This window comes from Hyperolius riggenbachi, chromosome 5, assembly GCF_040937935.1.
Source record: "Hyperolius riggenbachi isolate aHypRig1 chromosome 5, aHypRig1.pri, whole genome shotgun sequence".
NCBI lineage: Eukaryota > Metazoa > Chordata > Amphibia > Anura > Hyperoliidae > Hyperolius > Hyperolius riggenbachi.
Window position 1 is genome coordinate 281,704,871 of NC_090650.1, and position 21,971 is coordinate 281,726,841.

The window sequence follows — 21,971 nt, forward strand, 5'->3', positions numbered from 1 at the left end:
AGCCTGCCGAATGTGCGTGCTCGAATTCAGCCGGATGAGCTGTGGGTTCGGTTTTCGGCTTCGGGATTCGGGGATGACGTGATTGGGCCAAGCATAAGTCCTCCTGCCGAGGACCTGGCAACCCTAGCAACCAATCAGAGGAGGGGAGCCTGGCCCTCCCCTCCTGTATATAAGGCGGCGGCCATTTTGCGGAGCCACGCACTTGTGTGACTGCTGCTGGTACTGAGAGATTCTCCAGTGCTGTGCTTTTCACTGCTAAACCTAGCTTTTTGCTTCCTAAACACCTCCTAAACACATTTATTGTTGTCTTATATAGTTAGCTAGTATTTTGATTGTTTTTAGTCAGCTAGTGTATAGTGTATACTGTGCTAGGCTAGTGTTAGTCTGTGAGCAGGCTAGGCCTGCTAGCCTAGGTAGCCTTAGCCTACTACTAGCTTAGGTAGGTTAGGGATTCTAGTTAGTTGTGTACTAGTAGTACTAGTTTAGTTAATTATTACTGCTGTAGTCTGTTACTTTATTAGTTTCAGTACTGTGTTAGTTAGTTACTGACTGTGACAGGTCACCACCAGCATCCATTGTGAGTGACCTGACCTGTGACTGTCTGTCACCTCACCTGCCCGAGCCTATTGATTGATTGCGTCTGACCGTGTGTGACCGTTTGTAATTGTCACCGACTGTCTGCCGCACGACTTACTTGTAGCGTAGTACGCTAGGTGTTTCTTAGTTACCTGCGTGCGTGCATACTACTAGTGTCTACTACTATACTAGTAGTCTACTAGTACCCGTTCACTTATATTTTTTTTTTCACTTTCACTGTGTGATTTTATTATCATCCGTAGGTAATAAATAAGATTTACAACACATACAGGCCACCACCAGCATCCGTTGTGAGTGACCTGACCTGTGACTGTCTGTCACCTCACCTGCCCGAGCCTATTGATTGATTGCGTCTGACCGTGTGTGACCGTTTTTAATTGTCACCGACTGTCTGCCGCACGACTTACTTGTAGCGTAGTACGCTAGGTGTTTATTAGTTACCTGCGTGCGTGCATACTACTAGTGTCTACTACTATACCACTAGTCTACTAGTACCCGTTCACTAATTTTTTCTTCAATTTTACTGTGTGATTTTATTATCATCCGTAGGTAATAAATAAGAGTTACAACACATACATGCCACCACACCAGCATCCGTTGTGAGTGACCTGTGACTGTCTGTCGTCTGCCCGAGCCTATTGATTGATTGCGTCTGACCATGTGTGACCGTTTTTAATTGTCACCGACTGTCTGCCGCACGACTTACTTGTAGCGTATTACGCTAGGTGTTTCTTAGTTACCTGCGTGCGTACTACTACTGCCTACTACTACTACTAGTCACCACCAAGTCACCACCAACACAGACTTTATTAAAGTTTACACCCTTTCCCGCCCTCTTCTACTTATTTTTTTTACCGTATTTGTATAGTGCACAATGACTGGCAGAGGTAGAGGTAGAGGGCGAGGCACCACCAGGAGAGGAAGCGCCATTGCAGGAGCCACTGCCAGCAGCAGCAGGTCTGGGACTGGTGCACCGCCAGCCACTGACCACAGGGAGGAGGGAGCAGAGGCGCAACAGCAGCATGTTGCACCCATCTTTGAGACGGGTCGTCACCCACGGCCCATTGGGGAGAGTCAGGTGCAGGCTGTGGTGGAAATGATGGCGGGGCAGGAAGCCACCTTTTCCAGCCAGGCCTCCAGCACCAGCGAGACTAGTGCCACCAGCACCAGCACTCCTGTCCGCAGCAGGCCTCCACCAGCGCTTGAGGCCATGGTCACGGTGACCACATCGACCAGCCTGCCCTCAATGAGCACGCTCTTCTCCCCTGAGACTATGACCATGTACAGGGATGTTTTGAAGAAGTATGAGTTGGAGATGATGGGGTCATCCAAGGAGGAGGAGGAGGAGTTTGAGGTGCAGAAGTTTGTTGTTGGCGCTGAGGAGGAGGGGCGTGATGCAGGGGATGTTGGGGTAGAGGAGTTGGTTGAGTCGGGCTCACAGGATTTGTTTGGGGTTGATGATGATGACTTGATAGATCCTCCCTATGTGCCACCAGTACCACCAGCACAGTTGGTTGAAGGCAGCTCGTCATCGGAGGAGGAGGCGTCTCTGGCGCAGAGGCACGGCAGCAGCAAGGCGGCCAGCACAGGGCATGGAAGGCAGGAGCCACAGCCTGCTGCTTCAGTCGCTACCACCACCCGCAGCAAACCTCTAACTACAACCAAAAAGGTACAATCCTCCAAGGGCACCCAAAAACCCCAGCCCTCAAGCTCAAAGAGCAGGTTGAAGTCCCCAGTCTGGCGGTACTTCACCAAGTGCCCAGTGGACCCGACCCGTGCAATTTGCAACAGTTGCAATCTCAGTCTCAGCAGAGGTCGCGATATCCACAAATTGAGTACCTCGTGCCTGCAGACCCACTTACAGAGCAGACATTTTAAGGACTTTAATGAGTTGGAGAAGCTTATGCAAAGTGGTGCAGGCAGTGGTCAGAGCCAGACAGCCACTGCACAGATTTCAGCAGCAGCAGCAGCAGCCCCTCCTGCCCATCCAGCAGCAGCAGCAGGAGCACAGCAGCAACTCACTACCACCCCCCACCCCCCCCCACCCCCCGGGCAGCCAGTCCTCAGTGGCCTCATCAGCTCCCTCCACAATGGCCTCCTCATCCTCCCGTGCAGGCAAACGCCGCCAAACGCCGCCAGTCCCTGCTCAGCGAAGCATTCCCCGGTGTGACCAAGGTGCTGCCTCCCGCCCACAGGCGCATCCGGTTGCTGAACGGGTTGCTTGCCCGGGCCATGTGCTCCCAGCTCCTGCCATATTCCTTTGTCCAGGAGGGGAGTGACATCAGAGCGCTGCTGCAGGTTGGGATCCCGGACTGGCAAGTCCCCAGCCGCCACTATTTCTCCCGCAGGGCGATCCCAGCACTGCACCGCTCTGCCATGGAGAACATGGGCCGCGCGCTGGATCACGCTGTCAGTGCGCGGATCCACATAACCATGGATTCTTGGAGCAGCCGGTTTGGGACAGAGCGCTATCTGTCCTTTACAGCCCACTGGGTCAGCCTGGTGGAATGCCCGAGCGAGGAAGCAGCAGGTCCATCCTCGGGCGCAGCAGCACCAGTCGCCCACTACGTGGTGCCACCGCGCGGGGTCAGGGGAGAAGCAGCAGCTCCCACCGCCAAGTGATCCCGTCTCTCCAGCAGCGTGAAGGCCCGCCACTGCCAAGCGCTGCTGGAGATGAAAAGCCTGGGGAAACACTCCTTGACGGCAACTAACGTGCTCCGGTACCTCAGGGAGCAGGAGAAGACGTGGCTGACCCCCAGAGGCCTCACTGTGGGATTGGTGATGTCCGACAATGCCGTCAACCTGCTGTCTGCCATCAGCAGTGGAGACTTGCTCCACGTCCCTTGCTTGGCCCACGTCCTGAACCTGGTGGTGCAAAAGTTCATGCGCACCTACCTGGGGATGGAGCAGCTGTTAGAAGCGGCGCGGAAAATTGTGCGCACTTTCCGCCGCTCAGCAGCTGCCGCAGCAAAACTGGCAGACATCCAGCAGCAGGAGGGCCTGCCACGACACCGCCTCATCATAGATGTGCCAACTCGCTGGAACTCCATCCTGGCGATGTTGGAGTGGCTGGTTGAGCAGAGGAGGGCTGTCAACCGGTACATCTATGATGCCACTGTCGCCGGCATCGGCAGCAGAAGCAGCACCACACTCCAGCTCCTCACCAACGCGAAATGGGGGCAGATGCAGCAGGTCTGCTTGGTGTTGGCTCCCTTCCTGCAGGGAACCAACCTGGTGAGTGAGCAACGGGCATCCCTCTGCCAGTGGGTGCCCTTTGTTTGTCTGCTGGACATGGCACTTGGCTATTTCGTGGATTTGGGAGAGGAGGCCCTGAAGCAGCTGGAACAGCAGCCGCCTGTGCAGTCCACTGCTCCGCAGGTATTTGAGTCCCTGGAGGAGGAGGAGGAGGAGTTGGAGGTGCTGAACGTTGCTGCTGGGGGGGAACATCGGAGCGCAGCAGCAGTGGTGCGAGGGTGGAGAGAGGAGGAAGAGTCTCAGGGGCAAGAGGAGGAGGATGAGGACGCTGACCCTGATGTCTCTGTTAGACGGTCCACCCTGTTCCCCATGGCAGTGCACATGCTGCGCTGCCTGCGCACAGACCCCAGGGTCAAGCGGATGCAAGCGAGGGAGGACGCCTGCATCAGCATGATCCTGGACCCACGGCTGAGGGGGAGGTGGGATCAGTTTCTGCCTGCCAGAGACCGTGAGCAGCGAGCAAGGGAGTTGCAGGAGATCCTTGTTCGGCGGCTGGAGGAAGCCTTCCCCCCGCCTTCCACTCCCTCTGTCCCTGTCCAGCAGCCAGCAGCACAGCAGCAGGTGCCTGCGGCCAGCAGCAGCGTCAGGCGCCCAGGAGACCTGCTGTCATTGACACAGGCGCTCTACATGAAGGTACAGCAGCCGAGAGAGGAGGTGCGGGCAGCAGCCACCTTCGGTGAGAGTCACAGGCAGCGCATGATCCGGATGGTGGCCGACTACATGGGGTCCTTCAGTGGGCTTGACACCGGCAGCGAAGAGCCTGTGGACCCCATGGAGTACTGGGTGGAGCGCTTGCACATCTGGTATTGTCTTGCCCCCCTTCCAGCGTGCTGTCTGAGAGGTGCTTCAGTGCGGCCGGTGGCGTGGTCACCGAGAAGCGCTCTCGTCTGTCCACAGAGGGCGTGGACAGACTGACATTATTGAAGATTAACCAGGCCTGGATAGAAGGCACGTTCCTGGCACCTGTTGTCAGCGAAAGGAGGACATGAGGTGCCTGCCTGGGAATTACAATACATTGCCTGCTGCCTGCCATACGTGACGACTCCTCCTCCTCCTGCTGGCCTGCTGCATTGATTTACCTATGAATTTATTTATGTATTTATTTATTGTATTTCTACCGGACTCCTGCTGCTGCTGCTGGCCTGCTGCATTGATTTACCTATGAATTTATTTATGTATTTATTTATTGTATTTCTACCGGACTCCTGCTGCTGCTGCTGGCCTGCTGCATTGATTTACGGTTACCTATGAATTTATTTATGTATTTATTTATTGTATTTCTACCGGACTCCTGCTGCTGCTGCTGGCCTGCTGCATTGATTTACGGTTACCTATGAATTTATTTATGTATTTATTTATTGTATTTCTACCAGACTCCTGCTGCTGCTGCTGGCCTGCTGCATTGATTTACGGTTACCTATGAATTTATTTATGTATTTATTTATTGTATTTCTACCGGACTCCTCCTGCTGCTGCTGGCCTGCTGCATTGATTTACCTATGAATTTATTTATGTATTTATTTATTGTATTTCTACCGGACTCCTCCTGCTGCTGCTGGCCTGCTGCATTGATTTACGGTTACCTATGAATTTAATTATGTATTTATTTATTTTATTTCTACTGGACTCCTCCTGCTGCTGCTGGCCTGCTGCATTGATTTACGGTTACCTATGAATTTATTTATGTATTTTTTTATTGTATTTCTACCGGACTCCTGCTGCTGCTGCTGGCCTGCTGCATTGATTTACCTATGAATTTATTTATGTATTTATTTATTGTATTTCTACCTGACTCCTGCTGCTGCTGCTGGCCTGCTGCATTGATTTAACTATGAATTTATTTATGTATTTATTGTATTTATAAAGCGGCAACATATTACACTGCGCTCATTTTCATCCTGCTGCTGTCAGTGGTCCCACCGCCCACACAATGCATTGCCTGCTGCCAGTGCCACATGTCACTCCACCTCCTCCTGCTGCTGCTGTTGTATTTATCCTGCTGCTGTCAGTGGTCCCACCGCCAGGGTCCACACAATGCATTGCCTGCTGCCAGTGCCACATGTTACTCCACCTCCTCCTACTGCTGCTGTTGTATTTATCCTGCTTCTGTCAGTGGTCCCACCGCCAGAGTCCACACTATGCATTGCCTGCTGTCAGTGCCACACGTCACTCCTCCTCCTACTGCTGCTGCTGTTGTATTTATCCTGCTGCTGTCAGTGGTCCCACTGCCAGGGTCCACACTATGCATTGCCTTCTGCCAGTGCCACACGTCACTCCTCCTCCTACTGCTGCTGTTGTATTTATCCTGCTGCTGTCAGTGGTCCCACCGCCAGAGTCCACACTATGCATTGCCTGCTGTCAGTGCCACACGTCACTCCTCTTCCTACTGCTGCTGCTGTTGTATTTATCCTGCTGCTGTCAGTGGTCCCACCGCCAGGGTCCACACTATGCATTGCCTGCTGTCAGTGCCACACGTCACTCCTCCTCCTACTGCTGCTGTTGTATTTATCCTACTGCTGTCAGTGGTCCCACTGCCAGGGTCCACACAATGCATTGCCTGCTGCCAGTGCCACACATCACTCCACCTCCTCCTGCTGCTGCTGTTGTATTTATCCTGCTGCTGTCAGTGGTCCCATCAGTGGTCCCACCGCCAGGGTCCACACAATGCATTGCCTGCTGCCAGTGCCACATGTCACGTTTTTAGTTTTGTTTTTTTAAGTACACCTATTTCAATGTGAATTCCCTTTAAAAAAAACACACAAAAAAACACTGAATTCACAAATACGAATTTTTACCGAATTTTGAGGCGTAACCTCGAACCGAATATGAAGTCGAACCGAATTTCGTGGTCGAAGGCGAATTCGAATGTCATGCGGACCCGAATTCGAATGTACCCGAACCAAATTTTGGTTCATCTGAGCATGCCTGGAAGCGTTTGATTGCTGTTATAGCCGATAAAGGCTTTTCTATTGATTATTGAGAAGGGTATGAATACTTTTGGACTGGATACTTTTCGCTCAAATGTAAATAATAGCTGAGAAATGTTTTCTTTCCACAATAATGCCTCTTGTACATCGTCTTATTATGTTTTGGGAGACACCTATGTCATTTCCCATCAAAAAATTACTTGCTGGTTGAATAAAAGTAACTTTAAGTCAAAATTTGCCAGGGGTATGAATAATTATGGGCAGCACTGTATAGTGTGTAAGGGTAGATGGTGGGAGTTTTATGCAGGCAGTAGCCCCAGTGATACAAGACAAGAATTCTGCTGAAGCTGGCAATACTTCAAAAGCAGGTAGGTGTAGGCATAACATAGACACACCCACCTTGGCAGTCACAGTTGTGCCACAGCCTGCTATTGCCTTTAGTGATGGCTTGAACATAGTTACATAGTTACATAGTTATTTTGGTTGAAAAAAGACATACGTCCATCGAGTTCAACCAGAGAACAAAGTACAACACCAGCCTGCTCCCTCACAAAACCCTGTTGATCCAGAGGAAGGCGAAAAAACCCTTACAAGGCATGGTCCAATTAGCCCCAAAAGGGAAAAAAATTCCTTCCCGACTCCAGGTGGCAATCAGATAATATCCCTGGATCAACATCATTAGGCATTACCTAGTAATTGTAGCCATGGATGTCTTATGGAATGATGTTTGTCACAGGGCCGGATTTGTGGGAAGGCCTCCAAAGCCCAGGACTAGGGCGACAAAATTTGCTACTGTTTGTGGGGCGGGTGACAGACTAACTGCACCTGTCACCCTCCTCCATGATGTGTCTGAGGCTGTTAGCTTAGCTGTCCGCAGCTGCCCGCCCCGCTGGCCGCTTTGCTCTGTCTGTGTGTGAAGTGAGCAGAGCAGGCAGAGGCGGCTGCGGTAGCCTGGCTAAGAGGAGGAGGAAGCCGGAGTACTGAGGAGGAGATCGGAGGCGTGCGCAGCGGCAATGGAGTGAAGTTGCCTGGACTCGAGTGAGCCTGCCTGCACCAGTGGCAGATTCTCGCTCCTGAGTCCCAGGCAGTTCAGCTCCAGGCATCCAAGTGGTGGCAAGGACAGCATGCAGATCTTGCAGCAGGGCGCACGCTGGCAATTACAATACCTTCCACTGAAGTGACTGTGCGTGTGAGTCCCATCAGCACTGTGCAGGCCAGGAGACTGTAGAGGATGGGGAGGTCTCGCGTTGCCGCTGGGGCTGATGAATGCATGAGAGCCCCAGGGCACAGGCACCGAGGAGAACAAGACCCCCTTCCCTATTTATCTGCTGCGCACATTCCTGGCTCCAGCTTTCAGCGTCTGCACCCTGCCTGCACTCTGTAAGTGAAAGTGAACATCATAAGCTGTGCCTGTGTAGTGTGTATGCTGCCGATGCTGCCCAGCTTCCTCTCCTCCTCAAGTTACATGATGCTATTCTACCTTTGTCCCCCGTGACTTCAGCCTTAGCTAGATATCTTTCTCCCCCTTTGCTATTTAGCACTCGACAGCCTCTGTGTCTGTGTCAGCTATCCTCCTCCCAGGTCAGATGAGGTCAAAGGTCTTGCAGCTGCCGTGCTGCTGGAGCTGACATTGCAGTGTGTGGAGGAAGGAGATAGCTTTAGTAAGATTCTGTCTCCCCCCTTTTCCCCTGTCTCTCTCCCCCTCTCTCTCTTTCTCCCCATATCTCTCTGCCCCCCTCTCTCTTTCTCCCCATCTCTCGCTGCCCCCCTCTCTCTCTCTCCCTCCCCATCTCTCTCTGCCCCTCTCACTCTCTTTCTCCCCATCTCTCTCTGATCCCCTCTCTCTCTGCCACTCTCTCTTTTTTTCCCCATCTCTCTCTGACCCTCTCTCTTTTTCTCCTCATCTCTCTGCCTCTCTCTCTTTTTGCCTCTCTCTCTTTCTCCCCCTCTCTCTTTCTCCCCATCTTTCTCTGCCCCCTCACTCTTTCTGCCCCTCTTTCTCCCCCCCTCTCTCTCTTTCTGCCCCTCTTTCTCCCCATCACTCTGCCCCCCTCTCTCTCTGCCCCTCTCTCTCTGCCCCTTTCTCCCCATCTCTCGCTGCCCCCCCCCTCTCTCTCTCCCTCCCCATCTCTCTCTGCCCCTCTCTCTCTCTTTCTCCCCATCTCTCTCTGCCCCTCTCACTCTCTTTCTCCCCATCTCTCTCTGATTCCCTCTCTCTCTGCCACTCTCTCTTTTTTTCCCCATCTCTCTCTGACCCTCTCTCTTTTTCTCCTCATCTCTCTGCCTCTCTCTCTTTTTGCCTCTCTCTCTTTCTCCCCCTCTCTCTTTCTCCCCATCTTTCTCTGCCCCCTCACTCTTTCTGCCCCTCTTTCTCCCCCCCTCTCTCTCTTTCTGCCCCTCTTTCTCCCCATCACTCTGCCCCCCTCTCTCTCTGCCCCTCTCTCTCTGCCCCTTCCTCCCCATCTCTCTCTGCCCCCTCTCTCTCTGCCCCCCCTCCCTCTTTCTCCCGGTCTCTCTCTGCTCCCCTCTCTTTCTCTCCCTGTCTCTCTCTCTCTCTCTGCACCCCTCTTTCTACCCATCTAAATCTGCACCACCTCTTTTTCTCCCTGCCTCTCTCTGCACCCCTCCCTCTTTCTCTCACCCTCTCTCTCTCCCTGTCTCTCTCTGCTCCCTCTCACAACACACACATATATATGCACACATCATACACACATATTCAACATTATATCCACATAGCACACATACACTCCACGCATATACAAGTATTACGCATATACTGCATATATCTGCACACATCAAACACATACCATACATATACACACATCACTCACACACACAATTTTATTTCCTGACACACTTTTGAGAGAGTGAATTCTCCCAGAGTAAAACAGAATGCCCCCGGGTGAGAACATTGAATCATTCTAACGATTTCCAAATCTCACACCGGAGCACTAGAGCTTAATGTGCATGCGCCAATTTTTGACATGTGCCATATGTGTCGCTGAGCACAGTGGATCCTGTAAACATGTAAGTTCTGTCTGGGGTACATAGAGATCTATGCTGCTGTACAGGCAACACATCTTATAGAAAAGGGTGCTGCTACCTCTAGTGCTCATGTTAGAAATATACTTCCGCAGCCTCCCAGGGGGCAATATATTTTGCTTTTATTGTGGAGGAATGTTTCGGTTTGGCAGCGGTAATTGGTGAGGATGTTAATAGTTGGAGAGGGCGGTTGATGACAGTGGGCCTTGGGTGGTAAAAAGTACAAATCCGGCCCTGGTTTGTCATTCAGTTCGCCGAAGAGTTCGCCGGCAGACAGTTCCCGGCGATCTTGGGCTGTTCACATTCTACATTACATTCAATTCTATTATCCGCTAAAGTTGGCGGCCATTGACTTTAATGTAAAATGTGAACGCAAATTTTTTTCAAAAAAATTCACGTTAAACGTGAACGGCGAATAGCCTAATTTCGTCGGGAACTGCCTGCCAGCGAATTGTTTGAACTATCTCTAAAGACCAATAGCAGGCTGCGACACAACTGTGACTGCCAAGGTGTGTGTGTCTATGTTAGTTATGCCTAAACCTATCTGCTTTTGAATGATTGCCTGCTTCAGCAGAATTCCTGTCTTATATCACTGGGGCTACTGCCTGCATAACACTCCCACCATCTGCCCTCATATGTATACAACCATTATATGAATTATAGTGAGATCGAAAATGCCAGTACATTTTCATTAGATCCAATGTTTATATCACAATGTTGTAATGAGTTTGAACAAATGAACATACAAACGTGCAGTTTAACATTGAAGCAAATCTCTTAAGGTGGCCACACACACCACACAATTTTTAATATCTTCAAAAATCTGACCAATGTATCACACACATACAGTATGTTCAATTTTTCCCCAAATGAAAAAATGATTGAAAACTCAGAAAAAAATTGCTTGCGTCTGTACATCAAGAAATTTACATTCTACTTTACACCATTCATTTTTCCTAAAAATTGATCCAGGTGGGGGACAAGGGACGCGATTTTTACACCCTCGCCCTGGGTGCAATTTAGCCTAGCCTGGCACATCCCCATCCTGCAGGGCTGCAATTTTTAACACAAATAAATTCTACATTGTCATGCTTTGACAAGTTTAGTTCAGTTCAGGAAAATGAAGCAGTGCTCTGCTTTGTAGAATGTGAGGGGTACTGACAGATAATGCTACTCAAACTCCCATGGCATAGATTCCTGTAGCGTAGAATGTGGTCTGGACTGCCAGGCTCCCTGGGAGTGCAAATAAAAGCCTGTCAGTCTGCTTGGTGGTGAGGAGCTCGGTGGTCAGGTGGAGTGGGAGTTTAGGCATTCAGTAAAAAATGATGCAGTGCCCTTCTTTGTATTATGAAAGGGGGAATGACAAACATCATTCCATAAGAGAAGGGTCTTTCCTTTAACCTGCCATAGGGCAGTGTCCTTTGGAGTGGAATGTGGCCTGGACTGTTAAGTTACCTGGGATTGCAGGGAGAAGCCTGATATTGGAGAGGTAGAGGAAGCTGTAATTTAGGTACCAGTATAGAGAGACCTCTTTTTAAGTTTTATGTCTTGCAGGAAGGGGATGTTTGAGGAAAAGAGGGTAGGGGTGGTATACTTTAGCTCCTGGAAATCCCTACAAATGTTTAAAGTTTAGTCAGAAAAAAAGCAAGAAGAGAAACTTACTGGTGATGATAGATGTCTGGATCCCTCTGAATTCGAGTCTGATAGCCAATGTATAGGTCATCCCACAGAAGACCATTTTTCACAACATGTCTCATGACTGTAGCTCTGCTTCTTATCTGACATAAAACAAGGTAAAAACAAAGTTTACTATTGCCTCTGAAGCATTTAGGATTAGAGTATAGTCACATAAAATGTGTATAGCATTATACTATATTAGGATGTATGAACAATTCCTCTTATTATTTACCATAGTATTTATATAGCTCCGACATCTTCTGCAGCCCTTTAAAGATTAAAAATAGTCTTGGCACTAATTGTCCATCAGAGGAGCTCACAATCTAACCCCTAGGATAGTCATATGTCTATTGTAGTCTAGGGCCAATTTAGGGGGGAAACCAATTACCTTTTCTGAATGTTTTTGGGAAGTGGGAGGAAACTAGAATGCCCGGAGCAAACCCACACAAACTTGCGGAGAACGTACAACCTCCTAGCAGATGTTGGCCTGGCTGGGATTAAAACCGTGCTTCCCGTTTATCAATTACACATACAATCAATGTCACCCATAATGCTGGTGCTCAATCCTTAGGGTGACACTGGGGGGAATGGGTACTATGATAACATATTGCTTGGCGGAGCATCGTGAATAGATTCTGTCAGGGGGGAGGTAGCAAGATGGTTTGGCACACTAGCAAGCACCTGCCGGCGGGCAGTATAAGCGTAAGGACAATGTGCTTGTTCATTAGTATGATTTAGAGATCTGGCATACAGGATCTCTAAATGACGCTGTGACATCTGAACACGCTAGAATCCCCTGGAAGGGTGGGTCTACTGGCTTCAGTAATAGCATATGTTCAGAGTTTTATGTTAAAGCGGACCCAAACCAAACATTTTTTTAATTAAAAATATTTAGTTGCACCACTCTGACACATACAAAGATAAATAAACACTCCTTCAAGCCTATGAGCATTTCAGTGCATGCTTTTCACCCTTCTCTTTTCATAACTAGGATTATACTGGGGGCAGCCATTAGCAATTCCTCCATTGCCGGACACCACCTACTTCACCAGTTTGCAGGATTTTGTCCCTGCAATTTGAAAGGAAGGGAGGGGTTCCTCCAATAAATGTAAAATATTTTATATTTGTCATCATGCAGCTGAAAAAAAGCTGCTATATATTATTATAATTTAGAAAATAGATTTTATTTCTGAAATCTTGTATTTTTAATTTGGGTCCACTTTAAGCGTAGTTCTCCACAGAAGCCAATACAATTTATATTTTGTGATGATAGAAAAACAGAAAATTGGCTGTGAAGGACATCTTCTTTTTATATCAATAAAATCTTCTGCGCTAATTCACATATCCATCACCATGCACCAATATAATCAAAGATACGCTTACCAGAAGATGTTAGACTTTAATTACAGGGTCTAATTAGAGCATCACAGGACCAGCGGCTGGTAACTTCCCTTCGGGCCTCCCTCTTGATTAAAGATGTCCACAGTTTTCAGGTACAGTGTCCAGTGGTTTAATTCTGTGCATAGTTCTACTTCTGACTTGAACTGTTTTATTTCAAATGTATAATAAAATGTTGTCTACTGTACAGTAGTTCATTCTAACATAATATTTGGATGTAGTTTTTAGAAAATCCACTAGATGGCAGATTTGTGTCATTTCTTATTATATTCTTATTGTATACAGGTACAGACTAACCAGCAAGTTCATGGTGAACCAGAACTCATTGGAGTGTGTGAGGGGCTACAATGGTCCTAAAAGCCCCCTTACTAAAATGCTAAGAAAAACAAAAGTTTGCTTTCTTAAAACAGAAAGAATTTGCGATAATTCAGGTTGGAGTTAGCTTGAAATGTCTCCCAGTGCATGACTGCTGAATATATGCAAATTAACCATTGTTACCCTTAGAAGCTAAAAACCCCTCCAGAACTGCTGGAATGCAATGATGTGTCAGCTTGTTAATTTGTACAGAGCCATAATAATCCAACATGCATACAGACTGTTTCGGATTGTCTGATCCTCATCAGTGCATGACATACATTAATTTGGCTCTATGAAGTAGGGCTTGTAACACCGAGAGGTACAGACTAACCAGCAAGCTCATGGTGAACCAGAACTCATTAGAGTGTGTGAGGGGCTACAATGGTCCTAAAAGCCCTCTTACTAAAATGCTATGGAAAACAAAAGTTTGCTTTCTTAAAACAGAAAGAATTTGCGATAATTCAGGTTAGAGTGAGCTTGTTGAGATGTCTCTGTAATGATCAGTGGCGTATCTGATGATCAGAATGTGCTCTATCAGAACAGTAGTCAGTACTTTATTCAGAGTGTGATCACACGTGTATTAGTGCACAGTAATACTAGGAGTACTCCTTTAGTGATAGCCCTTAGGTGGCTGGGACTATCACTAACCAGAGAGTGGTCGTACGAGCAAAGTCGGTAACAGGTCGGTCAGCAGCGGTACATATTCGTCAGACAAAATCGTAGTAAGTAAACAGGCCCGAGGTCGGTAACAGATCAGATGGGTGAAAGTACAGAATCAGCAGGCAAGTTCAGAGTGGAGGTCGGGCCGAGGTCGGCAGCAGATCAGATTGGCAAGGTACAGAATCGAGAGGCAGAGAGGGTAATCAAAGGTTCAGGCAAAGAGTCATACACAGAAAATCAATATACAATGGTATGTTTTCTTCCTAAGCTAAGTGTGAATCCCCGGGGTCCTGCCGGATCAAGCACACAAGGATCTGACTAAGGTCTGAGAGCTTTCACTGCAAAGTTTCAGCAACAACAGACAACGGGCTACTGAAAGCCCTGAGTTTAACCACTTTACCCCCGCCCGTACGGATTTCTCCGTCCCTTTTTCCATCCTTTAACCCCCAGGGACGGAGAAATCCGTACTTTCCGCGCTCCCGCTCGTAAACACGCTGCCCGCCGCTAGTAAACACGCCGCCGCCCGCTCGCCCGGAGATCAATGAACGGGAAAATCCATTCCCGTTCGTTGATCTAAGCCCCACAATGATCCACTGCTCTCCGATGGGCAGCGCGATCATTGTGAGAAAAAACAAACACTCACAGCCTCCTTATACTTCCTGCGAGCTCGCAGGTCGCAATAAACAAAAAGTTACTGTTGCCATCTTGTGGCCAAACAGTAAAACTACACCTTTAGCATTTTTTACATAGAAATAAATTAGTTTTACACTAAAAATTAACTCATTACCTCCCACACTCCCCATTTTTTTTTTTTTGTAATTAAAAAAAAATTAAAAAATTTACAATTAAAAAAAATACATAAATAGTTACCTTAGGGACTGAACTTTTTAAATATTTACGTCAAGAGGGTATAACACTGTTACTTTATAAACTATGGGCTTGTAATTAGGGATGGACGCAAAACTGAAAAAAATGCACCTTTATTTCCAAATAAAATATTGGCGCCAAACATTGTGATAGGGACATAATTTAAACGGTTTTATAACCGGGACAAAAGGGCACATACATTTCATGGGTTTTAATTACAGTAGCATGCATTATTTAAAAACTATAATGGCCGGAAACTGAAAAATAATAAATTTTTTTCCCACATTTTTCCTATTTTCCCATTAAAACACATTTAGAATAAAATAATTCTTGGCATAATGTCCCACCCAAAGAAAGCCTAATTGGTGGCGGAAAAAACAAGATATAGTTCATTTCATTGTGATAAGTTATGATAAAGTTATAGAGGAATGAATGGATGGAGCGCTGAAAGGTGAAAATTGCTCTGGTGGTCAGGGGGTAAAACCCCTCAGTGGTGAAGTGGTTAAGTACAGGCAGCTATTCCTAAAGGCCCGCCCAGAGCAAGCCGACCAATCAGCACTGCGGAGGTGGCGGCCGAGGTCAGCTGACTCGCCTCCTTAGTGCATAAAGCTCACGCCGCCTGTCGCGCGCGTGTGACAATCTATGCCCGTGCAATGAGGAGATGCCCGGCCTGCGGAGGGGAGCCTGCAGGGATGCCGCTGCGGGCAAGGTGACGTCAGACGCGGAAGGTAAGACACAGAGGTAACTATATTGCTGACAGTCTCCCAGTGCATCACTGCTTCTAAGGGTAACAATGGTTAATTTGCATATATTCAGCAGTGATGCACTGGGAGACATCTCAAGCTCACTCCAACCTGAATTATCGCAAATTCTTTCTGTTTTAAGAAAGCAAACTTTTGTTTTTCTTAGCATTTTAGTAAGGGGGCTTTTAGGACCATTGTAGCCCCTCAACACACTCCAATGAGTTCTGGTTCACCATGAGCTTGCTGGTTAGTATGTACCTCTCGGTGTTACAAGCCCTACTCCATAGAGCCAAGTTAATCCATGCCATGCACTGATGAGGAACAAGCAATCCGAAGCAGTCTGTATGCATGTTGGATTATTATGGCTCTGTACAAATTAACAAGCTGACACATCATTGCATTCCAGCGGTTGTGGAAGGGTGTTTAGCTTCTAAGGGTAACAATGGTTAATTTGCATATATTCAGCAGTGATGCACTGGGAGATATCTCAAGCTCACTCCAACCTGAATTATCATAAATTCTATCTGTTTTAAGAAAGCAAACTTTTGTTTTTCTCATTGTATACAATACAGGATGCCGATTACCAAAGTCAGACATTGTTTTATATTTTTATTTTATATTTTAATTTATTTCAATAATTAAAATCAACATTTATTATGGTTGCCCTTGGAGAGTTTGGGCGGAAGTATTTTGAATTGTGCAAAAAAGGAGAGGAAAAACTGGCACTAGATGTCAGTGAGAAAAATGGACTAGCTGAACCACCGGAGGTGACCCAACAATTACGTGCACTCCTTAAGACAAATCTTGTGTATATGGCAGAAGAAAAAGACTTTAGGCACTGTAAATTGCAAATTGGATACCTTTACTCAACGGTGAACAGACATTGGGTATGCGGTGGGGATGACAGAGGCCTGACAGCCGTTTCGCTTAACAATAAGCTTCCTCAGAGGCCAATAGTAAGTACTTACTATTGGCCTCTGAGGAAGCTTATTGTTAAGCGAAACGGCTGTCAGGCCTCTGTCACCCCCACCGCATACCCGATGTCTGTTCACCGTTGAGTAAAGGTACCCAATTTGCAATTTACAGTGCCTAAAGTATTTTGAATTGTGTAGTTGCGCACGATGGTGCGTGCAGGAGACGTAAGAATTTCCTTTTTTGAAGGGTACGCTTGACAAGACTGAACGCATAAAGCGTGTTGACGTATACAAGTACGCTTGGACGCTTTCACGTATATTTTGAAAAACGGAAGAGGAAGTGACGTTGCTTGGAACGCAACACCATTTTAGACAAGAAATGTTCTTGCACTCCCGGCGTGAGCCAGCAACACCTCTTACATACAGCAGATGCTATTTAAAAGACGTTCCAGCCACATCTCTTTTAGCCCCTGAGGAAACTATCGTAGTGAAACCTGTCAGGCGTGGCTGACGTTTCAGCGTCCTGTGATTTGATATGCTGTATTTTATCAGGGTCCCTGCCGGAAGGGCCTGTATGTAATTTTACTTTGTATGTTTTAACCTTTGCTGCAATAAATGAGCTGATGATAGATAAGCTTAGATGTATCTTTTTATTATTCTTAACTGTGCACCGAATTAAACCGCTGGACACGGTACCTGAAAACTGTGGACATCCTTAAACAAGAGGGAGGCCGGCAGGGAAGTCACCAGCCGCTGGTCCTGCAATGCTCTAGTTAGACCCTGTAATTAAGGTCTAACGTCTTCTGGTAAGCGTATCTTTGATTATATTGGTGCATGGTGATGGAAATGTGAATTAGCGCAGAACATTTTATTCATATATTGAAGGGACACTGGAGTACTTGGCTTTGGCAGCTATCTTATTTGGACTTTTAGATTAATACAAAAGTTGTGGTTGCGCTGATATAGTTCTTATTCATCATCTTTTTTTAGCTTTGAATACGTTTTATTCGATTCTGTAACCCTCTTTTTGGAATTCATTTTGGAATTCATTGGCTGTCTTACTTCTTCATAGGCATGGTCCCGGCATGGCCTTTCACTGGGAAATGACAGGTCCAAGAAATCTACCAAGTAGTTGTATCCCTGAGGTAAGTCAGCAAAGTCTTCATCAGCTTCAATCATCTACAGAAAAATAATATGTCATACCAAATCCATAAAATTATAAACGAGAATGACATGAATATTGCTGTGCCTGAACTGAAGTGTGACATGATGGTTGATTCATTAAAGGACTTCCTATGTGAAAAATAAAATAAATTTGTTACTCACCTGGGGCTTCTTCCAGCCCCCCCCCCCCCCCCGCAGCCGTCTCAGTACCTCTGATGGTCCCCAATGGCCACCCGCAATGATAGCGACCCGCCAATGGGATCGGCTCTTCTGCGCCTGGTGCAGTACGTGCCAGATGACGTGGACGCGCGCCTGTGCAGGCGCAGAAGCCCCGACCCCCCTGGAGGGGTCACAATAATCACGGGCGGGACAGCGGGGACCACCGGAGCTGCGGCAAGGGACTGAGATGACTGCAAGGGGCTGGAAGAAGTCCCAGGTGAGTTAAAAATCAGCGCGTGCACACTATGCGCCATAGTACTGCGCAACGTGCGCTCCTAAGTTAAGTGAGCTCCTTTCTAAGTTACGCGCGCTCCTTTTATCTTCTGTGTGATGTGAAGTGATGTGAAGTGATCCTTCACTAGCGTGGTCGCTACTACGTTAAACGTTAAACTAGAACATGTACAAAGACAGCAACTACATTAATGAAAGGGATGGACAGTTTTGTTTACCAGGAAAAGTTGGACAATCTGGGTTTATTTATCTTATAAAAAGGCCTGATTAACATGTATAAATACATCAGAAGCCAATACAAAAGCTTGGCATAAGAGCTTTTTGCCCCTAGGCATATACTGTACAAAGGATAAGGAAACATGATATGCGTATGGCGGTAAAAACGTTTTGCTATCTATTTAGAAAGGGGTTCTTTAAGGTAAACAAAGCAAACCAGTCTCTTCAGGAGAGGTAAGAACTACCGTGTTTCCCCTAAAGTAAGACATCCCCTGAGAATAAGCACTAGCAGGAATTCCTAGCATGCTTGAAATATACTGTAAGACATCCCCCAAATGTAAGACCTAGGAGCAGCCACATGACACCAGCAAGTCACGCTCAATACAAAGCCTGGGTACAGGAGAGCAGCAATAAATGTGAGTTCTACAGTCCTGTATATGTCAGGCAATTTGTGTTTTTGTTGGAGCAAGCCCCCCTGATCTGTGGTGATAAGCATCAGCAGCACTTCACCTCTTCACCTTTTCCCAGGACACACAGCTTATCCTATATAGCTCTGGGGAGCCTGACAGAGTTCTCTGCATGCAAGAAATAGAATCTTACCCACATGATCAGCAGAATCAATTTCTTGTAAGTGAAAGCCAATATCTGCAAACAACAAGCTCTGCATGCTGTTTCAGCATGGCATGCAGTATATACTGTACATTTTGTATAGGAAAACTACCGGTGTTTCCCCAAAAAATAAGACATCCTCTGAAATTTTTTTGGAGCAAAAATTAATATAAGACAGTGTCTTATTTTCGTGGAAACACGGTATATACTTCTCCTCAGGGGTCTAGTCCTGGAAAAAGAAGTGAGTGGACTCACCCTAAAAATCTCTGCGCCGCGCGTAGCTCGGCGCATCAAAAATGGGCGTGGTTAAGCATATCGTGGGCGTGGTCATGGGTGGGGCCAAATATACATGGCCTTAGCAGTGGTATAAAAGGTCTGCCAGGGGAAGTTTGAGCTCTGTCGTAGTGTATCCCCAAAAAGTAGATGTAATCTGACAGCATTTCACCAAAAATACACATAATCTGGCAGAGGTTCCTCCAAAATACAGATAATATGGCAGTGGTTCCCCCAAAATAGACAATCTGGCAGCAGCAGTTCCCCCAACATACACATAATCTGGAAGCAGTTCCCCAAAATACACGAAACCTGGCAGTGGATCACCCAAAATACACGTAACACCCAAAATACGTGTAATCTGGCAGCAGTGGTCCCCCAACATACACAATCTGGCAGCAGTTCCCCAAAATACACGTAATCTGGCATCAGCGGTTCCCAAAAATACAGATCTGACAGCAGTCCCCCAAAATAGGTACCCCCAGTATAGCTAGCCAGGTCTATAGGTGTCCCCAGTATAAGTAGCCATGTGTATAGTTGTCCCCAGAATAGGTGGCCAGATGTAGAGATGTCACCAGAAAAGGTAGCCAGGTGTATAGATGTCCTCAGAATAGGTGGCCAGGTGTATAGATATTCCCAGAATTGGTGGCCAGGTGTATAGATGTCCCCAGAATAGGTAGCCAGGTCTATAGGTGACCCAGTATAGCCAGGTGTCCCCAGTGTATGTAACCAGGTGTTCAGGTGTCCCCAGTATAGCCAGGTGTATAGGTGTCCGCAGTATGTGTAGCGAGGTGTATAGGTGTCCCCAGTATATGTAGCCAGGTGTATAGGTGCCCCCAGTATAGCCAGGTGTATAGGTGTCCCCAGTATATGTAGCCAGGTGTATAGGTGTCCCCAGTAAATGTAGCCAGGTGTATAGGTGCCCCCAGTATAGCCAGGTGTATAGGTGTCCCCAGTATAGCCAGGTGTATAGGTGTTCGCAGTATATGTAGCGAGGTGTATAGGTGTCCCCAGTATATGTGTAACCAGGTGTATAGGTGCCCCCAGTATAGCCAGGTGTATAGGTCTCCCCAGTATATGTAGCGAGGTGTATAGGTGTCCCGAGTATATGTAGCCAGGTGTATAGGTGTCCCCAGTATATGTAGCCAGGTGTATATGTGTCCCCAGTATATGTAGTCAGGTGTATAGGTGTCCGCAGTATATGTAGCGAGGTGTATAGGTGTCCCCAGTATATGTAGCCAGGTGTATAGGTGTCCCCAGTATATGTAGCCAGGTGTATAGGTGCCCCCAGTATAGCCAGGTGTATAGGTGTCCCTAGTATAGCCAGGTGTATAGGTGTCCGCAGTATATGTAGCGAGGTGTATAGGTGTCCCCAGTATATGTGTAGCCAGGTGTATAGGTGCCCCCAGTATAGCCAGGTGTATAGGTGTCCCCAGTATATGTAGCGAGGTGTATAGATGTCCCCAGTATAGGTAGCCAGGTGTATAGGTGTCCCCAGTATATGTAGCCAGGTGTATAGGTGTCCGCAGTATATGTAGCCAGGTGTATAGGTGTCCCCAGTATATGTAGCCAGGTGTATAGGTGTCCGCAGTATATGTAGCCAGGTGTATAGGTGTCCCCAGTATATGTAGCCAGGTGTATAGGTGTCCCCAGTATATGTAGCCAGGTGTATAGGTGTCCCCAGTATATGTAGCCAGGTGTATAGGTGTCCCCAGTATAGCCAGTCTATAGGCGTCCCCAGAATCGGTAGCCAGGTGTCCCCCCAGCTGGAGGGGAGCAGAGCAGTGGAGAGGAGCATTGTGCAGAGCAGTGGGGAAGGGCGGACATCTCCCCCCCCCCCCCTTCCCTCACCTTGGGGTTCCTCTTCCTGGCTCTCCCCTCCAGAACGATTGCGGCGGTGGTTGGCAGCGGGCATCAGTGGGCGGGACTTACCTCCTCCTCGTTCCGGCGAGTTGAAGCTTTGCGTGCCGCTAGTCTGGTCTAGTGAAGACCAGAGCAGCGGCACGCACAGCTTCAACTCGCCGGAACAGGAGGAGGTAAGTCCCGCCCACTGATGCCTGCAGCCAGCCACCGCTGCAATCGTTCTGGAGGGGAGAGCCAGGAAGAGGAGCCACAAGGTGAGAGAAGGGGGGGGGGGGGGTGGGGGGGAAGACGTCCGCCCTTCCCCACTGCTCTGCACAATGCTCCTCTCCACTGCGCTGCACCCCTCCACATATGCTAGGGTGGACGACGTCCACTCTCCAAAAAAAGTAAGTGGACGTCGTCCAACCCGCGTTCACGCAGGACTAGACCCCTGCTTCTCCTTTTTTTAAACTGTATAGAAGTAGCGTTTAGAATTGGGTTTCTCCAAACTAGTTTGTATACTGTTACACCTCAGTGGTGGGGTTGTGGTTTTTAGTTTAGTTAGTTGTACCTAAAATGCGTACGTACAAAAAGGGCGTTGGGAAAAAAGGGTGCGGGGTGTAAACGATAATATTGTTTTGTGTTTAGTGTACAAATAATGTTTTACACAAATCTATAAATCATTAAATAATGTGTATGAAATCGGCAATAGTGAAAACGTTAATCTTCTCTGTTTCAAAAGTGAAACTTATAATTACGTTTGTTAAAAAAACGATAATATATGTTTAATCGTTATAATTGTATATTATTGTGATTAACCTTCATTTATGGTTTCTTCTTATAATAAAATCTGAAAATATTGTTTATATCAATGATATAAATATAACTACGTTCGTAATAAGTGCTGTAAAACATTAGTAAGTATTACTAAAATTTTACTAAAACTATACCTAACCCTTCTCTCACACAGAACCCTCCCT

General features: G+C 47.4%; 1 protein-coding gene across 1 annotated transcript in view; it reads right to left on the minus strand.

Moving 5' to 3' along the window:
* The window catches only part of LOC137518761 (cytidine monophosphate-N-acetylneuraminic acid hydroxylase-like), a 285,541-nt gene that overhangs the window by 62,621 nt on the left and 200,949 nt on the right, over positions 1-21,971 (minus strand). Inside the window, exons 12-13 of the mRNA XM_068236998.1 lie at positions 17,500-17,616; positions 11,484-11,599 (exon numbers count right to left, since the gene is read on the minus strand). Of these exons, the coding sequence (XP_068093099.1) occupies positions 11,484-11,599; positions 17,500-17,616 (233 nt within the window). The remainder of the gene's footprint in view (positions 1-11,483; positions 11,600-17,499; positions 17,617-21,971) is intronic.